We start from the raw sequence: 27,837 nt of genomic DNA on the forward strand, positions 1-27,837 counted from the left end.
CAACTTGTTTACGTCTTGCTAGTATAGCAACTAATCGTTTCTGTTGGAGGCTCGTCCCCTCAGTCCGAGACATTGAATTAGAAAACTAGCCGGTTGGATTTGTTAGTCAAATTGACCCAGCGACCAGATGGGGGGACTCTGTTGCTAACATCTGGACCATAAATTATCCCTTGAAGAATCAGATGTTACTGAACATTTTTCAACTAAATCTACTACTTGAAATAAATATTGACAAAGTAAGGGTTAGATTAGACATCGTACGACCTGCTGATCGAAAACAAAACAACAACAACAAAACAAATATAAGCCTGGAACCGGTTGCACGAGGGTCGCCCTCAACTCAATTAAATATTCAAAAACTCTAAAGCAACGGAATTTGGCTTTGACCACGACGCGCCCGTGCGAGTGATAAGAACTCCGCCAACGTCATTAAACCTGTGGAACTCTGAGAAGGGCGTAACAACTCAAAAAAATTCGTAGTTCCTTCTCGAAAAGTATATAATTTCTTTAAAATAGATTTCATTCTTAAATTCAAGCAAATTTTGTCACAAATTCAACATAATCCAAGCTGTGCTAGCTTTCAGCACAGTCAAAACAAGCCGAATTTGCCGGCAAACCTGTTTCACGTTGTGCTGGTCATCCACCGAGTCAACTTGAAGACAAGTTTTGGGACCCGGCCAAAGTGTCGAGCCTCTCGATGCTTTTCTGGTGGGTAAAATTACCCCAGGTAATCGATTTGCGTAAATGAACTTATGACTTCGTTTTGGAAAAAAAGCAAGGCAATTTCCTTCACCAGGGACTTTAATGCGGAGTAAGTGAGTAACCCGTATGATTGTATCTATCTTCTTATAGGAAGAAATCCCTACGGAAAAAGGCAAAAGGTATCAGAAAATGTTTGAATTGTTCACTTTATCTTAATTTCTGTAAGATTTTTTGTGAAAATTTTCAACAAAGGTCCTGGAAAATCCCGGGACCCGAAAAAAATTAAATTTATTGAAAATTATTCTGATTCGGGTAATGATTGACATTGAGCATCAAAATTGTATAGGACAGCAACTTTATTGGTCAAAATGAGTGTGGGGAACAATTAAAAGCTTAACAGCTACTTAAAAATTCGTGTAGCTTCAAGAAAATGTATAAATTATCTAATTTAAATATGTTCCAAATGGTAAAATATATAAAAAATGAACATAAACATGTTTTTGTAGAAAATTGGTACAATTTTTTTTAAAAGTGTTTGGGAAGTGAGTAGAATGAATTCAAGCTCATAAAATTGAAATGAATGAAAAAATGCAGAAAATTTGTTTTTCGATTATCCGAAGTTCGATTATCCGAAGGTTTGTTTAGGACTTCGGAAAATCAAATCATGAGAAAAAAAATCGTATTTTTTTATTTTCTTAAAAACGACATAATATTGAATGTTTCGTCCTTTTGAAATGTTAGTCTTGATTAAAAAACTGAAAATAATGTTTTCGAAAAAGATCGGTAAATTTCACGAATTGTTCATTTTTTAACATTGAAAATCGGGCCATTAGTTGCTGAGACATTAGAACATGGTGGGTTGTTTGCACAAAAAAAAAAAAAATCATGGTAATATTACATCTGGGAAGGGGTACATCTTTTATGTCAGAAAAAAGGTGTAATTTTACCTCTGGAAATGTGTAATTTTGCCACTTTTCTGGTGTAATGTCACTTTTTCAGTCTAAATTGAGGTGAAAATACATCATAAAAGAGGTAATATTCAACCTTCCAAAATTACAGCTTCCAAATTTACATTATTTTTTACTGTGTGGGTGAGACTTAGAAAACATAAATTTTTCTGTTCTTAATCCTTTGCATGGCAATATCTCAGCAACTAAGGCTCGTATCAACAAAGTCCCAGAAAGCAATTTATAGAGAATTTTCTCAGCTTTTCTTTTTTAAGCTTTTTTTTTTTCAAAAGTGGGCAAACATTAATAAAAAAAAGGATAATTGCGACTATTTTTAAAAAGTTATCTAAAAATTGCCATAACTTGAAAACGGTGCCCTTTATAAAAATTTCACTGATATACTTTTTAATTGCAAATTCGATTTTACATCGATAAATGAAGTTGAAAAATTGTTGCGACCAATATTTCGATTTAAAAAAAATCAGTATTTATTCAACAATTCATGAGTGAGTCGGTCAACGATTTTTTGCAAAACCTGGAAATTTCTGAAAAGTTTGCATTTGATGTCCCCTAAAACATATGAAAAAAATAAAAAAAATATTAAAAAGAGTGTTTTTTTGCAAATCAAGTTTTAGTGACAAAAAGTGAAATTAAAAATCACCAAAAAAAATTCCGTGTATCATTTTTTTCAGTGTAGTCCTTATCCATACCTACAACTTTGCTGAAGACACCAAATCGATCAAAAAATTCCTTTAAAAGATGCAGATTTTTGAATTTTCATGTACCATTTTTGTATGGACAGCTGCCAAATTTGTATACAAAAAATAAAATAAAAAAAGACCTATTTCTCAAAGAATTGCTCTACATTAGGGTGACAAGAAAAATTTAAAATTTTGGAAAATCTCAAGACATACCCCCTGGCTCGATTCTTTAGGCAATAATAAGTAACTGTGCAAATTTTGAGCCAAATCGGTTAGGGTTAAGGCGCTGCTTTTTATCGCTGAAGTTTATATGGGGAAAATCGCAAAAATGTATGGGGAAAAACATCGCTTCAGGATTATGGCTGCAGGTGGCGCAGGTCTCGCCCAAAATTGTCCAAGTGTGAGATTTTTGAAGTAAATTTAATTTCCTACAACTTTGTCGAAGGGTGCAAGAAGATCCGAGTTGATCTTGATGAGTTATTAGCAATGCGATGAAAAGAAATTGGCTTATATAGGAAGTATATAAGAAAATACCTTCTCCTAAAAAATCACCATCAATTTTTTTTATTGTCACCCTACTCTACATGCAACGCAGGGCAGCATGAATTTTCAACTGGAGCCGGACGGGTGAAATTCGAAATGCAGAGAATTACAAAGAATTAAATGGAAAATTATAAAACTGGATCTTTCGGGATAAAATTCAAAACGACACTTGTTTTAATTTTATTAGCTGAGCGTTTATTTCTATACAACGTTTATTAAATTACCGGTTTCGTTTATAAAAATATATCAACAATTGGTTTTTGCTTACTACACGATACAGAATAAGACGCAGGTAATAAATAATAGGTATCTTTACTTAGACTTTTTGTTTTACTTTGTTCGTAACCTCCTCGCTCGAATCTGGTTTTAACACATTTGATAAAAAGTTTATTTGTTCACAGAATTTCCTTTAAAAAATGGTGATTATCAAACTCATGATACTTCCGCGTGCGACAGAAAAATACTTCTTTTTTTTCGTTCATAAACAGAGTTAATTCTACAACCTTTTTCTTTGCAATGATTGTGGGGTTTTACAAGGTTCTTTTTTATCATATCAATGGCATAATCTGCTCTACTAAGAAGACAGAAGGTTTAAAGACACATATTCAGGAATAGTTTTTTTTCTAGCTTTTTGTTCGACAGAATGGTGGGATGTGTGTATTCGATACGTAACGCTTTGATTTTGTTCTAATTTTGTGGGGTAATTTGCTAGAAATCTACTACACTTGGAGTGATTGTGACTTTTTAGGGGGTCGATTTTCGCTGCTAGAAATTTGATATTTGTTTTGTTAATATTGTCTCACTGCTTGTTGATTGACATTGATATATTTTCGCTACTTTTCGGTTGTTTCTATTGATTTGGAGCGTTTATTCCTCGACCGGTGCTTGGTAGTTTTTCTTGCGGAACGCCGCCAACCGCATCCGTTCCATCTGGAGGGCCTGCTCGAGCTCGAGCACCTTGACCTGGATCTCCATCTCGCGCGTTTTGGCCTGGTGCACGGTCAGCGAGCCCAGGTCCAGGTCCTGCGAGTCCTCGAGCCGTTGGCTGCAGTCTTTGGCGGTGGCCACCACGATGCCGGTCGCCTGGGTGACCTGCTTGGAGGCGGACCCGAGCGCGTTCAGGTTCTGGCTTCCGCGGGGTGCCTTAACGCGGCTCGCCACCACCAGCTGGGCCGTGCAGGCTGCGATCTCCTGGGCGGCCACAATCAGATCCAGCTGGTGGCGGGCCCCACCGGCGACGGTTTTGTTCGCGGCCGTCCTGAGATTAAAGAAATGATTATTCTTCCAGAACTTGGAGGAGAGATTGGTAGAACTTACACCAGGAAGTTCGCGCCCTGTGCCACACTCTTGGCCGCCGAGATGAGTCCCTCGGTCCACTGGTGGTTTCGCTTGTAGAACTCCTTGGCCGAGGCCGAACCCTTGCCGAGGGCCACAATCTCCGACTGGAGGAGGCGGGACTTTTGGACCAGCACGCGGATCGCCTGCATCAGGTTTGTGCACGCGTCCAGGATCTTCTCGTTGACCTCGAGCTTGATGCCGGAGTCCGAAGCGCGCGACTTGGAGAGCATTTCCTGCGATTCGGGGGTTGGGATTGATTAGATTGGTGTTTTAAGGGAGTGATTAAAATGTTGCCTTGAGCCCGATCTACAGGGTGGTCTGAAAAGGTCACACTTTTGTACAGGGAACAGACTTCCTGAGTCTGTATAAAAATATATAAATATAAAATACCTAAACCTTAAGATTGAGCAACATTTTGTACAATAGACGTAAAACTCCGAAGATTATAGAGACATTTCTTTGGTTCAAATGTCCAAAAGAACCCAACTCCTCCAAAAAGAACTCGCAACGTCCACAAGGGAGTGTCTCACCACTGTAGACCTGGGCAGCACCAGGCAACATTGGAACTGGATAACGCAAGTATCCACATCGACGAGGGTCCTCCGCAGGACCCGCAGGCCACCGAACCAGCCCACCAGCCCGGCCGGTGTCGGAAGCACACTCTTTACCTCAATCTGGGCCGCCGCCTCTTCGATGGCCTTGTCCATGCTGCTGAGCTCGTTTTCGACCAGGTCGCCCAAATTTTCCGTGCCGTCGGTTTGCTTGCTCAGGTCGCCGATCATGTCCGTGACCGCTTGCAGTTTGTCCTTAAGGTCGATGATCTTCTCTCCCACAGCGTCCGATTCGCTCGTTTTCTGTAGCGACTGGAACAGACTGGCGATGGAGCCGCCCAGCTGCTTGACCTCCTCCGCTATGCCTGTGTGGGCGATGAAGATCATTGGTTAGAAGATCGTAAAACAAGCTTGTTGATTCAAAACCATGCTCAAAATCTTATTTCAAAGAATCATCTTTGCGGTGAACTTCACGCAGTAGGGTTGGCCATTGAACATAATTCTATGCAACACCTACCGGCGAGCACTGGAACTGAGCGATGCCAACCCTGACTGAAAAATGTCGTTCGTCGTACAAGTTGTTTTTTTAAATACTTTTTTTGTTTAAAATTTTGAAAAGTTTTAAGCAATAAAGTTTTTTTTAAATTTTATTCAGCAATTTTTATGTGTTTAAGCTTTATTTGTTTTAATGTAAAGAATTTAAATTAAAAACAGAATTGAAAGAATTAAAACTAAAAAAAAGTAAAGAATTATATTTTAAAATGGAATTTAAAGAATTAAATTTAAAAATGGAAATAAAAGAATTTAAAGAAATTAAAGATTTTAAAGAATTTAAAGAATTTAAAGAATTTAAAGAATTTAAAGAATTTAAAGAAATTCTTTAAATTCTTTAAATTCTTTAAAATCTTTAATTTCTTTAAATTATTTAAATTCTTTAAATTCTTTAAATTCTTTAAATTCTTTTAATTAAAAAAAAAATGCCATTTAGAATTAATTAAAATATTATTTAGAATTTTGTCGGATTAGGGGTAAAACAAGTTTTCGCCTACTTGATACAGCATTTGACGTATTGATCATAGGGTAAATAAGATCTTTTTCGTTTTTCAAAAATGTTTTATTTAATTATTTTTTAAATCAAAATTACAACTCCAATACTTCTAACTTACGTGAAGTTGACCGAGGATTCCGAATATGACAAAATTGAGACCAAAAAGTGCCGTCTTGTTGGCCTACAGGGCAAAAACTAACGTTGTAAAATGTTTGTTATAGAAAAATCGTAAAACTATGAGAAAAACTGCGATTGGCCAAAAAGTCAATACCGTAAGCTTATAGTCCATGAAATTACCTATCTTTTGACCTATGGGAGTATGGGTGTTGGAGGCTGTTGCAAAAAGATATTAAGGTTTTAAAAAAATCAATTTTTAACAGTAATTTGCAAAAGCTATGAGAAAAAGTCAAACCAATCCTAGATGTCTATAGCACATTTTGAAGGGCTCCGAAAGACCATTCGAATGCATCTAAGAGAGTTGGAATTGATGAAGTTTTACGGAAATGCGAGCAATTTTACGATTTTTCATGTGTTTTGGACCTCAAACTTCAATGCCCGTTTTTCACCACTTCCCTTTGTCGTAGAGGGCTCATATTTGACATGAGTTCATCTCATGCATAGACAAACAAACGCTGAAAGTTTCATCCAAATCGGAGCACCTCGATACGACCTCTAGAACAAACCGAGCAGAATCTACAAAAACTGCCTCTTAAAGAATTTAAAGAATTTAAAGAATTTAAAGAATTTAAAGAATTTAAAGAATTTAAAGAATTTAAAGAATTTAAAGAATTTAAAGAATTTAAAGAATTTAAAGAATTTAAAGAATTTAAAGAATTTAAAGAATTTAAAGAATTTAAAGAATTTAAAGAATTTAAAGAATTTAAAGAATTTAAAGAATTTAAAGAATTTAAAGAATTTAAAGAATTTAAAGAATTTAAAGAATTTAAAGAATTTAAAGAATTTAAAGAATTTAAAGAATTTAAAGAATTTAAAGAATTTAAAGAATTTAAAGAATTTAAAGAATTTAAAGAATTTAAAGAATTTAAAGAATTTAAAGAATTTAAAGAATTTAAAGAATTTAAAGAATTTAAAGAATTTAAAGAATTTAAAGAATTTAAAGAATTTAAAGAATTTAAAGAATTTAAAGAATTTAAAGAATTTAAAGAATTTAAAGAATTTAAAGAATTTAAAGAATTTAAAGAATTTAAAGAATTTAAAGAATTTAAAGAATTTAAAGAATTTAAAGAATTTAAAGAATTTAAAGAATTTAAAGAATTTAAAGAATTTAAAGAATTTAAAGAATTTAAAGAATTTAAAGAATTTAAAGAATTTAAAGAATTTAAAGAATTTAAAGAATTTAAAGAATTTTAAGAATTTTAAGAATTTTAAGAATTTAAAGAATTTAAAGAATTTTAAGAATTTTAAGAATTTTAAGAATTTTAAGAATTTTAAGAATTTTAAGAATTTACAGAATTTTAAGAATTGTAAGAATTTTAAGAATTTTAAGAATTTTAAGAATTTTAAGAATTTTAAGAATTTTAAGAATTTTAAAAATTTTAAGAATTTTAAGAATTTTAAGAATTTTAAGAATTTTAAGAATTTTAAGAATTTTAAGAATTTTAAGAATTTTAAGAATTTTAAGAATTTTAAGAATTTTAAGAATTTTAAGAATTTTAAGAATTTTAAGAATTTTAAGAATTTTAAGAATTTTAAGAATTTTAAGAATTTTAAGAATTTTAAGAATTTTAAGAATTTTAAGAATTTTAAGAATTTTAAGAATTTTAAGAATTTTAAGAATTTTAAGAATTTTAAGAATTTTAAGAATTTTAAGAATTTTAAGAATTTTAAGAATTTTAAGAATTTTAAGAATTTTAAGAATTTTAAGAATTTTAAGAATTTTAAGAATTTTAAGAATTTTAAGAATTTTAAGAATTTTAAGAATTTTAAGAATTTTAAGAATTTTAAGAATTTTAAGAATTTTAAGAATTTTAAGAATTTTAAGAATTTTAAGAATTTTAAGAATTTTAAGAATTTTAAGAATTTTAAGAATTTTAAGAATTTTAAGAATTTTAAGAATTTTAAGAATTTTAAGAATTTTAAGAATTTTAAGAATTTTAAGAATTTTAAGAATTTTAAGAATTTTAAGAATTTTAAGAATTTTAAGAATTTTAAGAATTTTAAGAATTTTAAGAATTTTAAGAATTTTAAGAATTTTAAGAATTTTAAGAATTTTAAGAATTTTAAGAATTTTAAGAATTTTAAGAATTTTAAGAATTTTATGAATTTTAAGAATTTTATGAATTTTAAGAATTTTAAGAATTTTAAGAATTTTAAGAATTTTAAGAATTTTAAGAATTTTAAGAATTTTAAGAATTTTAAGAATTTTAAGAATGTTAAGAATTCAAAGAATTTGAAGAATTTATGAAAAGATTTATAATTTTGATTTGTTTTTAAATATCGAATAGTTTTAAGAACTTTTAGAAATTATTTTTGATTTTTTAAAGGTTTTAAAACTATACACAATTGAAGAATTTTATGAAATTATTATATTTTTTGTACTTCAATTTTATTTTAAGGATTATATGAATTTTAAGATTTGAAGAAATAAAAAAAAGAATAAAAACATATAATTGAGTTTTTTTTTTATTTAAAGAATTTAATTAATAAGAATATTAAAAGTTTAAAAAAAATTTAAATGATTTTTTTTAGTGATTTGAAATTTGTTAAGTATTTAAAATATTTGAAAAATAAAAAAGTTAGGTTAAAAAAATGAGATTGTTATGAGTTTTTATAAATTGTAACTGTCTATTTTTTGTTAATTTAAACTTTAAAAAATTAAAAAAATAATTGTTCAATTTTTTTTTTGTTTTTTAGAGTTCCTAACTTTTTAAAATTTAGGATATTGAAAATATTGTAGAGGGCTTTTTTTTTAATTTTAAAGAATTTGTAGAATTTTAAGTACCTTTAGGAATTTTAGGATCTTAGGAAATTTAATTAATTTTTGGTACAAAAATGTCTGCAACATTGTCGTGCAACGTCGTACGATTGCACGGACGACAAACGACGGACATCTGACGGACTTTTCAGTCAGGGATATTATTCTTAAGGTTATACTTACACGTTAAACAAGAAACAAATAAATATGTGCATGCATTTAAAAGAAACTCAAGATGTTAAAGATTCAGGAAAACTCAACAAAAACCTCAAAAAAATACTCACGCTCGCCACACTCAATGTTCGCCGACCGGTTGCAGATCGACATTCCCTGCACGTGCGCCGACGCCAGCAGATGCGCCCCAATGATAACCTTCCTCGCCAGCGACTCCACGTTCGTCGTGTTATCCTTCAGGTAGTTGTCGTGCACGATCGTCAGCTTGGACAGCACGTCCTGCAGCTCCTCGGCGATCATCAGGAAGTAGGTGGGCGTTCCTCCGGCGCCGGGCATTTCGTTTTCGCTGATCGCTCGCAGGGTGAGCTTCTCCGACGATTTGATACAGGCCTCGAGGAGGGCGCGCAGGGCGCTTTCTCCGGTGATCTTGGCGTCCGCGAGCGAGTTCTCCAGGTTTCGGATGGTTCCGAGGGCCGTCTGGTAGCGCGCGTCCATCTCTTCCTGTTGGTGGAGTAAATCTTGCAGGTCGGACTCGATTGCTCCCTTCTCGGCCAGCAGTCGGTCCATATTTGCATCGAGAGACTTTTTTTTTGGTGGGGGATAAAACAATTTTTAGGTTAGAAATTTGAAGTTGAGCTCACGTTTGACACAGAAATGATCACTTTTTACCCAAGCACGATGCTCTAGCGATACATGACGCCGTACGGAGCGTTACAAAAGCTGGTTATTGACTCATGAAGTTTCGGATGCAAATATGAATATGTGAGGGGTTAAGGTTACAAGGGTTAAGCACAACACAGTTATGAGTGGTACACGTAATGACCCCGACAACCGACCACCTTACCTGGTACTTTTCCTCCATCTCGTTGTACCGCGAGCGAAGTTCCTCCAGCTCGTGATCCTTCTGCTCGATCACGTTCTTCAGGTCCTTCTCCAGCGAGTCAAAGTCCGCCGTCCGTTGGGTGGATTCGGTCTGCAGCAGCAGTAGCTGCTGCACGGTGTCCTCCTTGACGGCAAACAGGTTGTCCTTCTCGGCGCTCAACGTGGTCACCTTTTCGCTCAGTTCACCCTGCAGCGAATCCAGCTTGAGCAGATCTTCCTCGTGGATTCGGTTGAACTCCTGCTCCTGAGCCGCCTTGGCTGCTTCCAGATCGGCGTGTTGTTGTTGCAGCGATTCGTAGTCCCGTTGGAGGTGGTTCAGTTTGTCCACGAGTTCTGTATTGGTCGAAAATTGAGGTTAGGTTTGGCCATAATGGCGGCTGTCAAACTTTTATAGCAGCCGCCATAATGGCGGAAGGTGTTTGTTGTGACTTACAATATCAAATAAAATAGTGAGCATGCATTAAAAATAAAGATAACCAAAGATTTGTACATCAAAAACATCCCAAAAACAATCAAAATCAACCCACCTTGCGCCTGTTGCGACTTCTGCTGCACGCTCTGCTGCAGCGAAGCCTCCTCCTTCGTGTACTCCTCCGTCTTCAGGTTCAACGCCTCCATCTTGGCCAGCACCTCCTCGTACTGTCGGTTCAGCTGTTCCCGCTCGCTCTGAACCTCACCCAAGCTGCTCTCCAGAGCGCCCTTCTCCGCCTGCAGCACCTCCCGATCGCTCTGGAACGTTCCCAGCTCCCCCTGGACACGCTCCAAGCTAATCCGCAGCTCGGCAATCTCCGCCTGGCGGTTCGCTTCCATCTCTTCGTACTTGCTGCGCAGCGTTTCGTACCGTTCGGAAACCTGCTTCAGTTCCTCGGCGACCTGCTCCTGCTCGCGGCGAGACTCCGACGAGCTTTGCTGCAGCTGTTCCTGCACGACCGCCTGCTGCTGGTGCAGCTCGTCCAGCTGGATGCGGACCTCCTCCTTGGCCTTGGTGGCGTCCGATGCGGCCTTGCTGGACGCGGCCAGCTGCTTGCTGACTTCACCGTGCTGTCCGGGAGCAAACAAGCGAGATTATTTGAAATTCAAACAAAAAGATGGGAGGAAAAGATCGAGCAGTATATACGGGCAATAGGGGAGCTTCCGGGCGTTCTACGCAAAGGCGAGGCAAATAGGTGCACAGAAAATTTAGACAGTTCACAATCCGGAAGTTCGCGAACCAGGTCCGAAATTTTGACAAACTGAAATTTTGCGACCACGTCCATCGAGAGTCCATTTTTTTGGTTTTTGGTTTGGCTATCTAGCGGACTACTTTGATGATGATTTTTCTTTGGATTTGAATGCAATGTTTTGCAACTATTTGCAAAACAATGATTTTTCAGCACGAGTCGTACATTTATCCAACGAGGCCCTGCCATGTTGGATAAATACGACGAGTGCTGTAAAAATCGGGTTTTGCAACGAGCCGCATAAAACTTTTTTTTTAAATTCAGAAAAAAACATTTTTTGGTGAAACTTATTTTTTTCTGATTTAGGCTGGCGTCCGTTTCCTTTGTCAACTCCAATCAAAAGAGTGTCGAGTACTTGGTCGAGTATTCCTTTTCGAAACAAGTGCTGACAAGTTTTCAGCACTGTCTATTGGACAACAAGTCAACAATAAGTTGTTCTTTTCGTCACTATAGAATGGCAGGAGAAGTGAGTATTTTCAAAACAGAGTTTTTAAATAGAAGTTTTTGCAATTCCGCTGTAAAACTGTCAACTTTTCCTGTCCTTCTGGAGAAACGAAACGGCCTACTTTTCCCTACAAAAAATAACAGAGTGGAAAATTAATACCTTTCATTACCAGTGCTGAAAAGTTCTACTTTTCAGCACTGAAATGGGTGCTGAAAAGTTGAACTTTTCAACACTAATATCGAAAAGTAACTTTTTTCAATATTTTTTTGTATTGAACGGTGAATTTACTAAACATATGAATGTTTGACATAAAATTTCATTTTAAAAGCATTTTTCGGAATTGCAAAAAATATTGTAAGCAACTTGTTGCAAAACTTGATTTTTTCATGACTCGTCGTATTTATCCAACTCGGTGAACCTCGTTGGATAAATGTACGACTCGTGCTGAAAAAATCCTCTTTTTGCAACTTGTTGCATAAACTACTATTACGCAACAAGTTGCAAAAAGAAGATTTGTTCAGGCAGAGTCGTACAGTACTGAAAAAATCCAGTTTTGCTTCCAGTTGCATACAATATTTGTTTTTGTAATTTCGAAAAATCGTTCAAATCAAAACTATATTGAACAGTATTACTGCATTCGAATGAAGGAGGTATTAGACTATGACAAACAAGTAAACAAACTATATTTTTTCGTGTTTGACAGTTTGCCAAACTCGCAAACAAAGCAAAAATAAGGCTGACGTAACTGCAAACAGATGCAGGCAAACTGCCAAACTGTCAAAAAGCGCAAGAATCCTTCACAAAAACGACGGAACAAAAAGAAACAAAAAGTAACTGTTTCAAAACTTGTTTATGCGTAAAATGAAAATCTTTGTTCTGGATTGTTGCATTTTCCCTTTAATTTAAATGTAAATAACGAAAAATAGCAGATTTTTTGATTTTTTTTCGATAAAAAATTCGTTTTTTTCGGAATTCTGAGTACGCTATTAAATTGAGCGTCCAGTTTTATATAAAAGTCCCTTTGTCACCAAATTTCCATATCATTACCGTTTCATGCTGTAAATTATTGAAAAACACGTCTTTTTTCGAATCTTCAAAAATGGAAAGGGTCGAACCGCCCTTCCGTAACGCGGTATCGTGATGGAGTTGAAGTCTCGGCAAAAATAATTTTGACGGCCAGCTTTTTTGTGCCGAAAATCTCGGCATTTATCATAATAAAACCAAATCGAGATTCTCGCAATTAATTTAAAGCTGTAAAACAATATGCATGCATGCTTTTTATATTTATTGCTCTTTTTATGTATAATCTAATACAATCTGAACCAGAATGAATCCTATACTTCTACCAAGCGCCATCGTCATGCCTTTTCTTTAATAAAAGCTGCAAATGAAAGACCCATTAGATATTATTTTCCCTAACAGATGTTATTAAAAATGTTTACCTTTCAAGTAGAAATCCAAGCAGAAATCCTGTAGAAATTCAAGTATAAATCCCGATTTATCCAAAGCTCCGGAACTTAGTTCAGTGAGCACTACTCATATCGAAAACAAATATGGCTACCTCAACATCTAACCGAACAGCTCGGCACTTTCTAGCGAATTTGACAGTTGAATTGCCGAACTCGGTAGATTTTGGACATGCCGAGATTTTCGTTAAATTTAACTGACGAACTTCGGAATTTTGCTTAGATCTGCCGAACTATCGGTTGAATTTAACCGAGAATATTGGGACAATGAATTTTCTGCCGAGATTTCGGAAGAATATCACCTTGCCGAGCACGTTCGGCAGATATTTCTGCCGAAGTCGAAAATTCATTCTGAGTGTGTAGATTCGAAAAGTACATTAAAAAATTACGGTAGTTGAGTTACGGAAAATGGCAGGGTGTTTTGTCGATGAAAAATACGTTTTTTTTGGAATTTTGAGCACGACATCAAATCGGGCGTCCAATTTTACATAAAAGTCACTTTGACACAAAATTTCTATCTCAACACCGTTTCAGCCTGCAAATGATTGCAAAACACCTCTTTTTTCGCATGTTCAAAAATGAAAGGGGTCGTCCCGCCCCTCCGTCACGAGATATCGAAAAATGGATTTCGGACTTGACTTCAGATTCGTGATCAGGGACAAAAGTTACCCCTTAGAACAATATTTCACGCCAATCGAAGAGGGGTCGGGGCAACTTTTCCAGATTTCGTGTGAGTTGGTAGAGAATTACCCATTTATAATATCACATTTATTATTTATAAGTTCATTTCACTTTGTGTGGTTTTATTGAGTTTTATATTTAAGTTTTTAGCTTTTTGTTTAACTATTTTGTAAATATGAAATGTCTGTATTTTTTACTTGACCACATGTTGCAACAGAGCAAACATAATAATCGAAAGTAAACTACTTAAATTCACACCTACGCAATACTTGAGCGATAACTAAATCTACAACCACCCTCGCTGATCACCTGTTTGTAGCAATTAACTTTGTATTCGTAAAACTTTGTCTAAGCGTCCGGTTCGTTCGTACGCAATGGAGATAAATGGACCGCGGCGAAGATCGCGCCGGCAAACGAGCCGTGAAATTACACACGCGAATCGCCACGTGAGTACAGAGGAGCGAAAGCGAAAGTTTCGTGCAGACGCCACCGCCCACGCCAATTCGCGATGATGACGTCGTCGGTGTTAGAAAAGCATTTAATAATCAATTGCAGCATGCAAAAGAAATTGAAAGAAACACAAAAACAACAGAGAATGAAAACGAACAAAGTGTTTAACGAAAGAGAAAACAAATTAAAGCGCATCGAACGTGAAAAACGGTACCAAACTGGTTCAATTAAAGTACCGCCGCCGCCGCCGCGGCTGTTTGGCTTTCAGTTTTGTTTCCAAGATTTTGCCACACCCACCCACGGCACTCACCTGGCGCAGCAGCTTCACGTGTTCGTCCCGGATCTGGGTGTACATCGTTTTCAGTTTCTGGAACTTCTCCTCGCTGGCCTTGGCGCGCTCCTCCTCGGCTTGGGCTTTTTCTGAAAAATTAAAGAAAAATAACAATTATTTTGTGTGTAACAGTTTAACATTTTAAAATGTATACTTTCTTATAATTAGAATGTTTATATTCATTCTGACAATTTTTAATCAACTAAACAGAAAAAATGAAATCGAAATCATGCATATTTTTGAAAGTATCTAAAAGTTATTGTTGTTGTCTCTATAATCCAATCTCGCTGAAAATGTATCTTCGAGCTATTAACCAGACCCCAAAAATACATCAATAAGAAAGTAAAAAATAATACCTCATTTAGCATTTTCAGAATTTACAATACAAACTAAATTTTGAAAAATCGAATTGAAGTGAAATTCTAAAAACTGGTTTAATCTTAGTATAATATTTCTATGGTCCACAAAGAAAAATATTAAGGGAATGGTAACAAATTTTTTATGTAACATCACATAAGGAACTGGTGAATTTTGATTAGTTCTGGCTGAATTTTCATCAGGTTCACATTTGTATACATTTTTAGGTAAAATAACTCAAAAAGAGGTAATATTAAACCAATACAATTTTCAACCTGCTAAAATCCACCTTTTTTCTGTTTATAAATGTTTACGTTTAGTCTAGTATCTACCCAGTAAAAAAGTTTAATATTGGATGGTTGAAAAATGTTTGCTTAAATAATACCTCTTTTTCGATGTAATTTTACCCCAATTTGTTGGGACCTTTGCTATGACCAAAAAAGCTATTTTGTGTTCCATAACAAATTTTTTGAGCTCCTCAAAAAAAAAAAAAATCGAAAAACAGCAAATATTTCGCTGAAATCAAACATTCGGTGACAATATCTTGTAAACCCGGGCCCTATATCAAAAAATCTGTAAAGTACTTTTCGATTACTTTAACATAAAAAATGAGGATTTTTTGACCTCATTTTGCATAAAATTTCATTTTTTTTCAAAAATCATGGCTCAAAAGTTGCGGGGTTTTGTCCCCTAAATTGAGTTTTTGTTAAAAAAACTGATTGCAAAAATGGCCATTTTTTCCGTGTACCTATTTTTTTCAGAATATTCCTCAACAATACCTACAACTTTGTCAAAGGCACCAAATTGACCAGAAAATTAATTCAAAAGTTACAGATTTTCGAATATTTACGTACCATTTTTGCAGCTGCCAAAATTGTATGGAGACTTGTATGAGTGAACCAGTGACACAAAACAGGTTCTTTGGCCATAGGAAAGGCCCCCATAAAGTTTGAGCCAAATCAAAAAAATACTTAAAATAAAAATGGTAAAAATCGGCCGATTTTGTAGCGAATTGCTCATATAAAGATCAAAATTATAAACTACCAGATTTATATATTTTCGAGGTAAAATAAAAATTTTCTGACGCAAAATCGGTCAATATCAGCCATGTTTTTTTTTTGTGTGTAGGAAGTTTATCAAAATTTGGATATCTTCATGCACGGATTTGGATCTACATCAGGGAATATTAAAAAATGGGTTTAAAAAGTGTGTAATATTACCTCTAAAAATATGTAAATTTACATCCTTTTATGTATATTTTTACTTATTCCTCAAAAGTTGAAGTAAAATTAAATCGAAAAAGACCATAATTTTTTTAAACATGGATGTTTTGCTGTTTAGAATGTTGTTGAGCATGCTAATAATGAAAAAAAATAAAATAAAAAAAATGTCATCAAATTTTTTTTTCGCTTTTGCCAATAATTGGAGCAAATCTTCATAAATCAGTTTTTTCTTGGTTTTTTAAACAATTATTCGGACTTATTGATCAATGTTTCCCCATATTTTTCGAAAAAATAAGCAAATTTTAGACTCAAACAGCTCAATTATCAATGCAAAAGAGTGTGTTAGTTCCACTCTAACGAAATTTGAAAATTGTTCAACTTTATTCTATTTCATGTAAATGTGTCCGCTGAATCCAAATCTACTTTAACAAGTCAGCCATACTGTCAAAATATGTTTTGTCATATTATAGCTTTTATGTAGAAAAATCATATTACTCATTACTAATTTTTGTTCTCTCTTTATCAAAATGCCATTCTATTTCCATGACTAAAACCTTCTCGCGAAAAATTTTGTGTGATTTCTCGAAATATCCGATAAGATTGATTGCATTCGACATACTCGCAAAGGCGAAGGATTACTAATGCCGCCGAATTATTATTTTTATTTGTTTGGTCATATTTGTTACAATCTTTTACAAACCTCAAATCAGACGGGGAAAGTTCGTCAATTAATTTGATTTATAAATTATGAAATTTGTGTGTGTTATTTTCTAATTTAACCTAATACATTTTCTAGCTCTTGTGTAATATGTTTTCTTTTAATTTAAAACAAGCTTACACAGCAAATAAAGTAGTAATCCAGCTGCGTGTAAAAGGCCTGGGTGTAAAATAAATGTTGCATTATTTTATGAAATTCTATGTAATATTACACCCTGAAATATGTAGCCCATCAGTATGGGAAACCTACTTGACCGAAATGACAAGCTCATACATGCGTTTATCCATTCCATTTTTCATCGGTCTGATGTCCGAGCGGGCTAAGGCGCCAGTCCTCACTATTGGTGCTGGGTTTGAATCCCGTCGGTTGCAACTTTTTTTTGTGTGTAGAAAAATTGTACATGCAGTGTGTAATATTAAGTGTCTTTTTTGACGAAGGTGATGTGCATGCTTTTGCATGCGATTTTACCATCGGATTTTTTGCTGTGTATTTTTATGGTTTAACGAAACTAGGTTCTCTTAAATACTTGAAACATATGAAAAGTTTTCATGCTAAAAAAAGAATTTATGTAAAAATGTTATAAAATTTGTTATTGGTTTCCAAAGGTTTAAATATTAATGGTTTGTAATTTTTGGCCTGTATCGGAATCTGCATTTAAGAAGATCAACATTTTGAATTTAGGATAAAGAAACTTATGTTGAACCTGTCTCACCTTCAATAATTTTTTAATAAATCCTTTCAGACTGATAACGACATGCCATCTTAAAAAAAATGGTAAAAAATTGGCAGATTCACTTGTTAAAAGTTCAATTTCCATCATTTTCGACCCCCTTGGAGCAGCAGTTATAAATAAACACATTACAGTACTCGTTCGGTAACTGGGCTGCTTTTGAACTGAGCGCTCGATAGCTGGGCCGCCGCTCATTTAAAAAAGCAGACAAACGTCAAAAAACAAAAATAAATGAAAATGAACGAGTGGATAGAAAATCGAGTTCAATAAATAAAAAAAAACTTTTTTTTTATAATTTCAAGTCGTAATCAAAAGAAACTTGAAAGGTGTGTGGAAACAAATTTATGGAACCTCGAAAAATATTTTACATCGACTGTCCCCTCATCATTTTTTGTTCATCCCAGTTAGCGTGCATCATTCGGAATTACTTCGAAAAATGTGTACATCTTTGTTTGTGCAATTGCCCTTTTTCCTCATAAGTTGAGGTAAAATTACATCAACAACAGGTAGTGTATAGATCGGTACTCACGTTCAAGCGTTGGCGCCGTTTGCGCCCGCAGCTCCAGCTCCTCCTTCTGGATTCGCAGCGTGGACAGCTCCCCCTGAGCCTGCGCCAGGTGCGAGTTCAGCTGAGCGATCTGATCCTCGAGGCGGTGCTGCACGTCGCGCTGCTCGATCGTCAGCGACTTGACGTAGTTGGAAAGCCGCTCGATCTCCATCTGCAGGTGCCGAATCAGGTCGTCCCGCTCGCGGAGGAGCCGCTCCAGCTCCAGCAGTTGGGGCGCTGGGGTTTGGGGAGCGGCTGACTGTTGGTGGTGATTGTTGTGGTGATGGGGCAGTTCTGGGATTGGTGGCGCCGCTTCGGTGGTGTCGATCAGACTGTCCGACACGACCGACTCGGTATCGTTGTCCGCGGGGTCCGAATCGGGCATCACGATGACCGGGGCCTGGTAGTTGCCCAGGTCACTTTGCTGTTCGAAGTTGGGTGGGGCGTCCGGGAGTTTGGGCACCGTGATGAGGTTCACAAAGTACTGCAGGTTGCGGGACTGGTTGTAGAACGACTTGAGCTGATGGAAGAGCGTCCGGAAGCGTTCGCGGTGGCCGGTCAGCAGGTCCGAGGGAAGGTTCGCGTGCAGCTTGAACATGATGCGTACGACAAAGTCGTACAGCGGGTTCGAGTCTTGGACGCACGGGATTAGGGGCGCGAGGCGGCACTGGCCCGCCGAGGTCATCGAGCTCACGCAGAACGTGGTGATCGAGTTGAAGACTGGGGAGGGCAGATTGATTAGGGGGTTGTGTTTCAAGGCTCGAGCCTTAATTAGAACACTTACTGGTGGCTTGGAGAGCAACGATATCGTCGAGATAGTCGAAGATTTCTACTGCAAGTTGAAAGCTGCACGAGAAAAAACGGGGTTACAAGAAAAACGTCGAAAACATCGCACACGACTACTCACTAGAAGTTGATATCTCCCTCGCCGATTCGCTCCAGCTCGCCCGGCTTCAGCGCCAAGCTGCCCGGTATTCTGGGATTCCGGTCGTGGAACTCCAGCTTGGTGACGAGCAGTTTCGTGTAGTGCTTGATGCAGATGCCGTAGCCATCGTTCAGGTGGCCCCACAGCTTGCCGGCCTCGATCAACATGCCGCGGTGGCGCATCGAGTGCTGGCAGCACAGCGGGTGGCCCTCGCGCAGAATCTTGTGCAGCAGGTGGCAAAACTTCCACGCCACGATCCGGTTCTCCTGGATGGGCTGCCGGATGGCGATCGCCCAGAACGCGTGGCCACCCTTGCTGTGGAACGTTCCGATGATGGACGCTCGGACGTGTTTGACCTTGATGGGCATCTCATGGTTGCTGACGGCCTTCGAGATGCTTATGGTCTGGTTGGGGATGGAAAGAGAACATGTTAGAAGTTTTTCTACCGATGCGATGTTTTTGCGATGATATGCGATGTTTTTCAAAATTTGGTGCAGAGTGCTGTTAGTAAACCCAAACCATCAAAAAACGCATTACTTACCAGATTGTGGTACTCTTTATCGGTCAGCGACATCTTGGAATGCTTTTCCGCTTATCGCTATGATATTTACAATTAAATGCTTCCGACTTATAAAAAATACTATTTAAAAATCACTTTATGGCCAAAGATAGGAATCAACGAGTGCTTTCAGCACCTCCAATCAGTCTAATAAAAGTGTAGTTAAACTGGTACACTTAATCACCAATCGGTTAAGGGGATTCCAGCTCCCGCTTAAAATTCGATGTTTTTTTTTGTTTCGCTCACTTGTACCGAAAGCAAAAGTTAGCTAACATTGTGGCGTACGATTTATGGCCGTTTTTGCTCTCCGTGTGTAACACCGTTACAGTAATCTAATTACGACTTTTGAAGAAGGCAACGCGCTCACACTTTAGTTGCGTTGTTTTAGTTTATTACTTTACTTCCGAGCGAGAGAGAGAGCGTTTGCTGCGGTGCGATGAAATAATTGATTTGCTTTATCTGGTCAAGCATTCACACACACAAACCCACACACGAGCGTTCATGCAATCTGAAATGAGATAAGGAGGGGACATGGAACCGGGTAGGAGAGAGAAAAAAAGGAAAGAAATGGAATTGATATCGTTAGATAAGAGACATGACAGCGCGCGAGAGTGATATAGAGCGCGATGTTTTGGTTTTTGCGTGCGATTTTTTTTTGCGGTTTGAGTTAAAAATAATTGTTGTGTTTGTTTTTTCATGTCGTTTTTCTCAATTGAGTGATTTATAGCACTTTACTTGAGATTAAAGAGTACATTTATAACTCACTTTTCTTCTTCACTTCCCAAAAAAAGTAAGTTATTAGACCAATTATCGCTGTCTGTTTGATGGTGCTGGCGAAGTTTATCGTTTCCCCTTTAATCTTGTGTTTTTGTTAAATTCTTCTTTTTCTCAATTCGGAGGGGTGTGTTATCTCTGCCCAATCTTCTGTGGGCAATTATTTTGGCAGTTTGGGCTGAATGAGAAATAATTTCGTTTTGAGCTTCACTGCAGTGACATGCTCCCAGAGTAAGGGGGAAGAAGAAAGTTTGGCCCAATTGTTTCGATTATATGCATTTTTGAGCAAACGAGTAATCAAATGGTTTGCTTCCGGTGAGGAAAAAACTTATCGATTTGTGGTGAGCAATATTGATAAATGCTACAGCTGATAGTGATGAAGAATTGTAAAACTATCAATTTTCGTTTGCGGAGTGAGATAATTGGTACGTTATTTACTGTGGAGAGCAAAAGCGTTACTCATTTTTTACAGATTTAGTTTCGAAACTGCTGTGCTCTCTCGCCAAGGTCTTTTTTTAGATGCATCTATATTTTTTTCCTGATAGTTTCAGGGTTGTTCTACAAACTTCAACGAATTACTTAAGGATTTTTTGTGTTTGAAAAGTTTTTCAATCAATTTATGTTTTTTTACATCTTTTCATTCAATATAAATTTGTTAGCTTTTAAATTTAAGAAACTAAACAAAATTTGCAATTTTTTTTTTGCATAGGGGAAACTTGGTTGGCAAAAAAACTTTTTTAATTTTTTTAATGTCGCATGTTTTGTATAAATCAAGTCAAACTAACAACTCAAAAATATTCATAAAAATGAAAGTTGCAAAATTCTCGAAAAAATTATTTTTTCAGGTGTGTACAAAAAAATAAAAAAAATATAAAAATTGAAATCACAAGTCTAGGTTTCAAAATTTGGATAGAAAAAGTGTTTTAAAATGCATTTTACACCCGTCCAGTTGCTTTCCAATCATTAGTTTTCAAAATATCGATGTACCGATGGATTTTTTTTTTCGAAAATTAAAACTTTTCGTGGGACTGTACATTGGTATTTTATGAAAATTTAAAATGTCTTCACTGCCCCTGATCGCATAAATGTCCCATATGCATTTTCATCGATTTCGAGTTATTGATGCAGTTTGGTTCAAAATCGTGTGCTCTTTCAAAAGAGCCTATAACATCCAGTACTTTGTTCTAGAAATCAGGAGGAAATCCAGTTTTTTCGCAAAAACTTAACACGTAGCCTTATGTATGGGACAAACTTCGAATGCGTTTTTCTCAGCTTGCTATTTTTGGCATATGGAACATTTATGCGAACATGGGCAGTTTAAAGGTGTTCAAACATGCTAAATATGATTTTAAACGCAGGAAAATGCATTTTAACTGGTTTTTGGTTGATTTAACTCTAATTTTCATTACATTTTTTAAGTTTTTCGAAAAAATATTTCTTTTGTCCCCTGATTATTCAGGCCGACATTGGGGGAGGGGGGGGGGGGGAATCAGAGAAGATTTGTTTTCCAAAAAACTTAAATTTGTTTTATGGAAATAAAATCCTAATCAACTGAAAATTCGGTAATTCGGTAATTTCGGAATACACCCTTCCGGCAGCAGCTGAAGATTCATGCAGTCCCACGTCGCATGTTCGGGTGTAGACCTACGGAAGACCTTGCCGCGAGGATAGGTGAGTAAGACTATACGAGCCACCTACGGCATAATTCCTCGGGCTCCCCAGGTCAACCATAAGCTACCCCAGGTTCTCCGTGCAGGACGCATTGGGGGTAGAAAGCGGATAGAATAAGCAAAAGATCAAAGCAGGCCGCGAGGCATACTTTTAAAGTGGTTTGTATCTGCAAAGGAATTTGTATTAACAAAAGGATCAAACATAAAAAGGCGATACTAATTAATACTTCCCTGCGACCTTGGAGGTCTCTCGGTTGGACATATAGCCGTGGACACCAAGCTTGGTAGCAATCCTCGTCAGTCGGTGTGGTATTGATCACAGCTGGTGTTATCCTGCGGCTGCGTAGCAAGTCAGATGCTCGCTCATTCAGTTTGAAACGAAAAGAACAAAAGAGAACACAAGAAAACATTAGATTCTGATAGTGAGTTTCAACTCAGCTGTAAAGTGTAATATCATATTAAATATAAATAATTATAATAATATTTTCACTTCATGATTCTTTATAGACACTTTATTTATTTGATTTCACTATCACTTTCACTATTTCTTCGGGTCGTCTAATTTTCGTCGTGTTCCCGTACTTGGAAATTTCCGCATAACTAATCACTGCTGGTTATTAGTGTCATGTCGAACATGTTACAAGCTAACACAACAGTGACACAGAAACAGAACTTTACAAGCACGGGAATTTCCACACAACCTCCCAGTGAATTTATACCGAGCTTTAACTATTTTTTGTTCAACTATTACCTAAAATGTCCAAAGCAGCTCAGTAAAACTCACTGGGAGCGTTCCACAATTTAGCCCCATCCGGGGGGAGCTTATCCCTTTGTACCCTCGTGTTTGTTTCCTTCGATCAGTAGTCTAGGTAGTCCAACAATGTTCAGCACAAGTTTGCATCGGAAGCAATTGCTTCAACAGCTGAACGGATCAAACTGTTGCTTCCCTTGCTGAACTAACTATTCTCCTGTTACTAAGGAAACAAAAGGATAAAACATCATTATTTGATGTTCTAACAGGTACGTTCAACTAGCCAGCTGCGAGACCCATCAGCCCGGCCGGGAACCAGTCCATATCTGTCGAGTACAGCATACGGTGTGGTTCACAAAATATCAAATACAGCAAACACAACACTAAGGCTATACATATGGACTGGCGGGATGGAAGCACGTGGACACCTCCCCCCCATAAAATCCTAATCAACTGAAAACATGTTCAAATTCATATGGCATATTTAACATGTCTGGGATCGGTCAAAAATATTTTGATTTTTTTTGCGAAATTCCGTTTTTCATTAGGGGAAAGCGGGGCAAGTGTAACAAGCTAAGAAAATGCTCGTTAAAACCCATAAAAAACGGTGGTAGTAGAATCAACTAATTGCATTGCTAGCAACAATTCTTCATACTGGAAATATCGAAATTGTTAAAATTTACGGACGGTCGTCTTGCCCCTCCTTCCCCTGCTTCAAATTTTTTTTTGCCAAATAAAATCGTGAATACTTACATGTTTTGATGTTAATTATGGAAAAAAAACTGGGCATGGGTAAAAAAAAGTGATGCACCAAGTTGCAAAAAAAGATCTTTTCAGCACGAGTCGTTCATTTATCCAACGTGGTTTACCGAGTTGGATAAATACGACGAGTGCTGAAAACATCAAGTTTTGCAACGAGTTGCTTGCAACATTTCTTGCAATTCCCAAAAACGCTTTTTGGGTTTAATTTTATGTCAAACATCCATGAGTTAAGTAAATTCACCGTTAGAATAAAAAAAAAATAGAAAAAAGTTTCTTTTCGATACAAGTGCTGAAAAGTTCAGCTTTTCAGCATTGGTATTGAAAGGTATTTATTATTCCATTTTAAGAAGAGAAAAGAAGACCGTTTCGTCGTTCGAGAGTGACAGGTAAAGTTAGAAGTTTCAAGACGATATAGCAAAAAAGCATTCTAAAACACTTTTTTCATTCAAATGTTAAAACCTTGAATTGTAATTTAAATTTTTATGTTTTTTTTTGATAATGGCAAATTTTGGTACTACTCATTAGGGTGGGTCATTTTTTTTTTTCAAAGTGCTCGGATCCGGCTGAAATAAAGACCATCTTGTAGAGGGGACCCATAGGGGCTCTCATACGAAATTTGAGCTCATTTGGTTGAAAACTGGCTTGTCGCTCGGGGGTTAAAGTTTACATGGAAATTACTATGGGAAATGCGTGATTTTACTTCAAACGCTCCTACAGGCTAAGCGACAAACTTTAACCCACACTTACACTAGGTAGCCGTGTCGGGGGTGGTCCAAGGAACATTTTTCTCTAAGGGTTCATGGTCATCCGTTCAACCCTGAGCTTGCGCAAAGCCGAAACATCCGGCGACGCCGGAATCCTTCTAAATCCCGGTTTTAACGGTCAACGCATGCTACGAAACTTTGATTGAAGCATCACATGTATGAATGAGAAACACGACGCCAAACGTCAACTTGAAAAAAATTAAGCGCAAAACAAAGGTTCGCCGTCGATTTCGCTGGCCCGTCGGCAAATACAGCGCAAGTTGGTTTCCGGAAGCACGTTGCAAAAGAGAGTGACATGACGGCTGGCCACACCATAGCGACAGAATTTCAGTGCGTACCCGCGGATGCCAGTAGCAGCGTCAACCGAAAAAAGTTTCAAGTTGGGGGAGAAATAGCAGAACCTTGCAGCTGTTCGAAAAAGAAGGTCTCAAATCAGTAAGTTCAATTAATTTAGTCTAGAACTTGAAAACCTTCAATAACCGTCACTTTAAATTTCAGACATTTGTTTCGTGAGAATGCAGAAAATCAACATCGCTGACCAACATCGTGAAAAAAAACGCCCGCAAAACCGACAAAAGTTGGGGATCTGTTGCCACAGAAGGGGGAGGAAGGCGGCCAATCCAACACGGAAAGCATCACCGGCAAGGCAGGAAAGACAATCTGGTCTATCAATGTTCAGTCCGTTGCAAAGGGCGTTTCAGGGACGCAAACCGGATGAAGCCAGAACTAACATGTACCGTGATGTACACGATGGCCACCAAAATATCCGTGCGGGATGTGGATCGACAAGAATCACATCCGGGACGAAGATCGTGAACCGGTGATGGAAGTCATTGTATGGCCGATCAATTTAATCGCGTCACACACGAAATAGAAGTTACGAATGTATTTATTATTTTGTGGTTGAAATAAATTCATAAGCAGTTTTTTTCTTGAGCACCTCCTATTTATTTAATTGTCTATCGAGCGGATCAGCTTCTAAGCATCTTCCTCGAGCATCTGCTTTCGCTTGACCTTCTGGGTGGCGGCACACGGCTAAATTGTCCCCAATACTCGCAATCATTCTGCCGGAAGTACATAGACGTGTGGTTCCCAAAGAGGTCCGCCGTCCGCTGTCCGCCGCCGGGTTGAACAAGACACGTCGGAGTGCATTCCGACGTCACCAAAACGCTGTACAGTAGGTTCCTCATCCCCCCATTGGTGGATCTTGTCCAATCGCCATTATCCACTTCTGATCTTGCACAGACATTCACCGCAACAAACACTTCCCGTGCCATTAGCCTCAGTCCGAATTGTTCCGCAACGTAACCACTTCATCCCGCTATCTACCGGAAGTCGATGCACGCAATGATGCGAATTGTTCTCGGTCAACAACGTGGTCACTAGCCAATGACCAAGCTGCAACGCGCGGTTCGTAAATGTTGGTGAGCAAGTGTGTTGACGTTTGGCGTCGTGTTTCTCATTCATTCATGTGATGCTTCAATCAAAGTTTCGTAGCATGCGTTGACCGTTAAAACCGGGATTTAGAAGGATTCCGGCGCAAGCTCAGGGTTGAACGGATGACCATGAACCCTTAGAGAAAAATGTTCCTTGGACCACCCCCGACACGGCTACCTAGTGTAAGTGTGGGTTAAAGTTTGTCGCTTAGCCTGTAGGAGCGTTTGAAGTAAAATCACGCATTTCCCATAGTAATTTCCATGTAAACTTTAACCCCCGAGCGACAAGCCAGTTTTCAACCAAATGAGCTCAAATTTGGTATGAGAGCCCCTATGGGTCCCCTCTACAAGATGGTCTTTATTTCAGCCGGATCCGTGCACTTTCGAAAAAAATGACCCACCCTACTACTCATATATGTAGTCTAAATAACTGCTAAAACTATATTTGGTTACTCTTTTTATCCTAAATGTATGTTCCAGTCCTCATATATTATAATATATTAGTATAGTTCCTACAGGCTTTCGAAAAAATGCTGATTGTTTGACTACTTATTTGGATAAAAATGGATTAATAAAGATCTTTCCAAATTAACCAAAATGTTCATATTATGGTAAACTCCCCTAAAAACTCATAATTTTTATTTATTAAAATTTGTGTAAAATAATACGTTAAACAGTCCAGACTCGATTATCCGAAGTCAAATCTCGCCAAGGCCTTCGGATAATCGAGTTTGGACTGTACTGAGCAAAACAAGCCTTCGATGGAATGAGAGACACATTATTTTTTTAATTTGCATAATTTATAAATTTTGTGAATTCCTTCTGGGTTTGAATCCAGTACAGAATAATGAATAATCTATCTGAGTTGGTACCATTATCTTTTTTTTCCTTGATGACTAAACTTGTCTTATCGATTACCAACAGGCTTCCAAGTTTTGTTCAATGTAGATATTCCAAGAAGCACTTTGAAATTTTCCTTAAATCTCACTTCTTATTAACACATTCAAAATTAACTGATTCAAATTGATCTCTTCTTCGTCTGCAAATCACTATACACACCAATTCCTGGCTTTAATTTTTCTCTAATTAAACGTGGCTTCGCCACCGAAGCGATTGGACTGCTTTCGCGACCCGTTACGAACTGGTACTGAGCCCCGTCGCCCAGTTAAGGCAAGGTAGCCAATTTTGCCGCGGCCACACAAACAGGATTAAGAATCGAAATCCTATCGATCGAGAGACTCACAACCCAAGTGGACTTGTTGCAGGGGGAGAATTGTCACTTATTTGCGCAGTTTTGTGAAAATTCATAATAAGAAGTCGTGCTGTTTTTAAGGTTATTTTTTACTAAATTTGCTTGAAAAATTATAAAACAATAAAATCAATAATTGGAAATTTACCCTCTGGCACGTTTTGTTGTCACTGATAAAAGTGTCTCAATGTGAAACGTTACCTTTTCGAACCGATTAGATAACGCGACAGGTGAGTGAGTAAGTGACACTTGCCCAACTTGGCAAACTCAGCAAATAGAAGCCAAAACTTTGTTAGCTCAATGTTTAATCATACTCTGGCTTCCTTAATTTTGGGGGGTACTTCCCGGGATTTACCTTTATCGATATCAGCCGATTTCGCAAACTTCTTTAAAAACTCGATAAAAATGTTTGAAATTTGCCATGACTTGAAACACTTGCAGGTTGGTAACGTTCTAGAAGTGGGAGAATAACGCCTTGCATTGAGGAACCCGCAGAGAAACTTTCGCAATTCAGTCAGTAAGTCAGTGAAACAGAATTGTTGTTATAGTCAGAATGTGTGTCTTCCACGAACACAGTTACACACACCGGCAACTGCCTCATCCAGCAGACATCAATCATTTGCGCCACATGATTCATACTTCTGGGTATAGTGCTGCTACTATAAAGGGGAGCTTGGGGGTTTCAATGCAAAAATTTGCATTTGGTAATGATACGCTCGCGCATACTTTAGTTAAACGGCATATCGCTGGCGCCGGTAGACCGTGAAATCTCGTTGGGAGATGTGTTTACAGAACAGTTCTCTGTAAAATTTTGAACAATTAAAGTAAAAAAATGTCCCATATGCTTCAAAATTTATTAAGTTTTTTTAAGCTTAAAAAACAAGTATTTATGAAATATTAATCAATATCAGAAGAGAAAACAAATGTAAAATAATTGAACGAAATAAGACATATTTTT

At 37.1% G+C, this 27,837-nt stretch overlaps 1 protein-coding gene across 10 annotated transcripts in view; it reads right to left on the minus strand.

Annotated features, from left to right (window-relative positions):
* Positions 1–3,301: 3,301 nt before the first annotated feature.
* Positions 3,302–27,837, minus strand: part of LOC120412715 (huntingtin-interacting protein 1) — a 38,395-nt gene continuing 13,859 nt past the window's right edge. For 2 of the 10 annotated variants that reach the window (XM_039573296.2, XM_039573295.2), the window contains exons 2-13: positions 19,456–19,981; positions 18,897–19,318; positions 18,774–18,835; positions 17,972–18,709; positions 14,394–14,503; positions 13,943–13,981; positions 10,349–10,862; positions 9,784–10,154; positions 9,050–9,521; positions 4,900–5,147; positions 4,211–4,464; positions 3,302–4,151 (exon numbers count right to left, since the gene is read on the minus strand). In XM_039573296.2, coding sequence (XP_039429230.1) covers positions 3,761–4,151; positions 4,211–4,464; positions 4,900–5,147; positions 9,050–9,521; positions 9,784–10,154; positions 10,349–10,862; positions 13,943–13,981; positions 14,394–14,503; positions 17,972–18,709; positions 18,774–18,835; positions 18,897–19,318; positions 19,456–19,488 — 3,654 coding nt within the window. In that variant the 5' untranslated portion in view covers positions 19,489–19,981 and the 3' untranslated portion in view covers positions 3,302–3,760. Of the gene's footprint in view, positions 4,152–4,210; positions 4,465–4,899; positions 5,148–9,049; positions 9,522–9,783; positions 10,155–10,348; positions 10,863–13,942; positions 13,982–14,393; positions 14,504–17,971; positions 18,710–18,773; positions 18,836–18,896; positions 19,319–19,455; positions 19,982–26,502; positions 26,758–27,837 lie in introns of those variants that run through there. The other 8 variants (XM_039573293.2, XM_052707379.1, XM_039573299.2 and 5 more) reach the window with 8 other exon arrangements.

The sequence above is a fragment of the Culex pipiens genome, chromosome 2 (assembly GCF_016801865.2).
Source record: "Culex pipiens pallens isolate TS chromosome 2, TS_CPP_V2, whole genome shotgun sequence".
In the NCBI taxonomy this organism is placed as follows: Eukaryota; Metazoa; Arthropoda; class Insecta; order Diptera; family Culicidae; genus Culex; species Culex pipiens.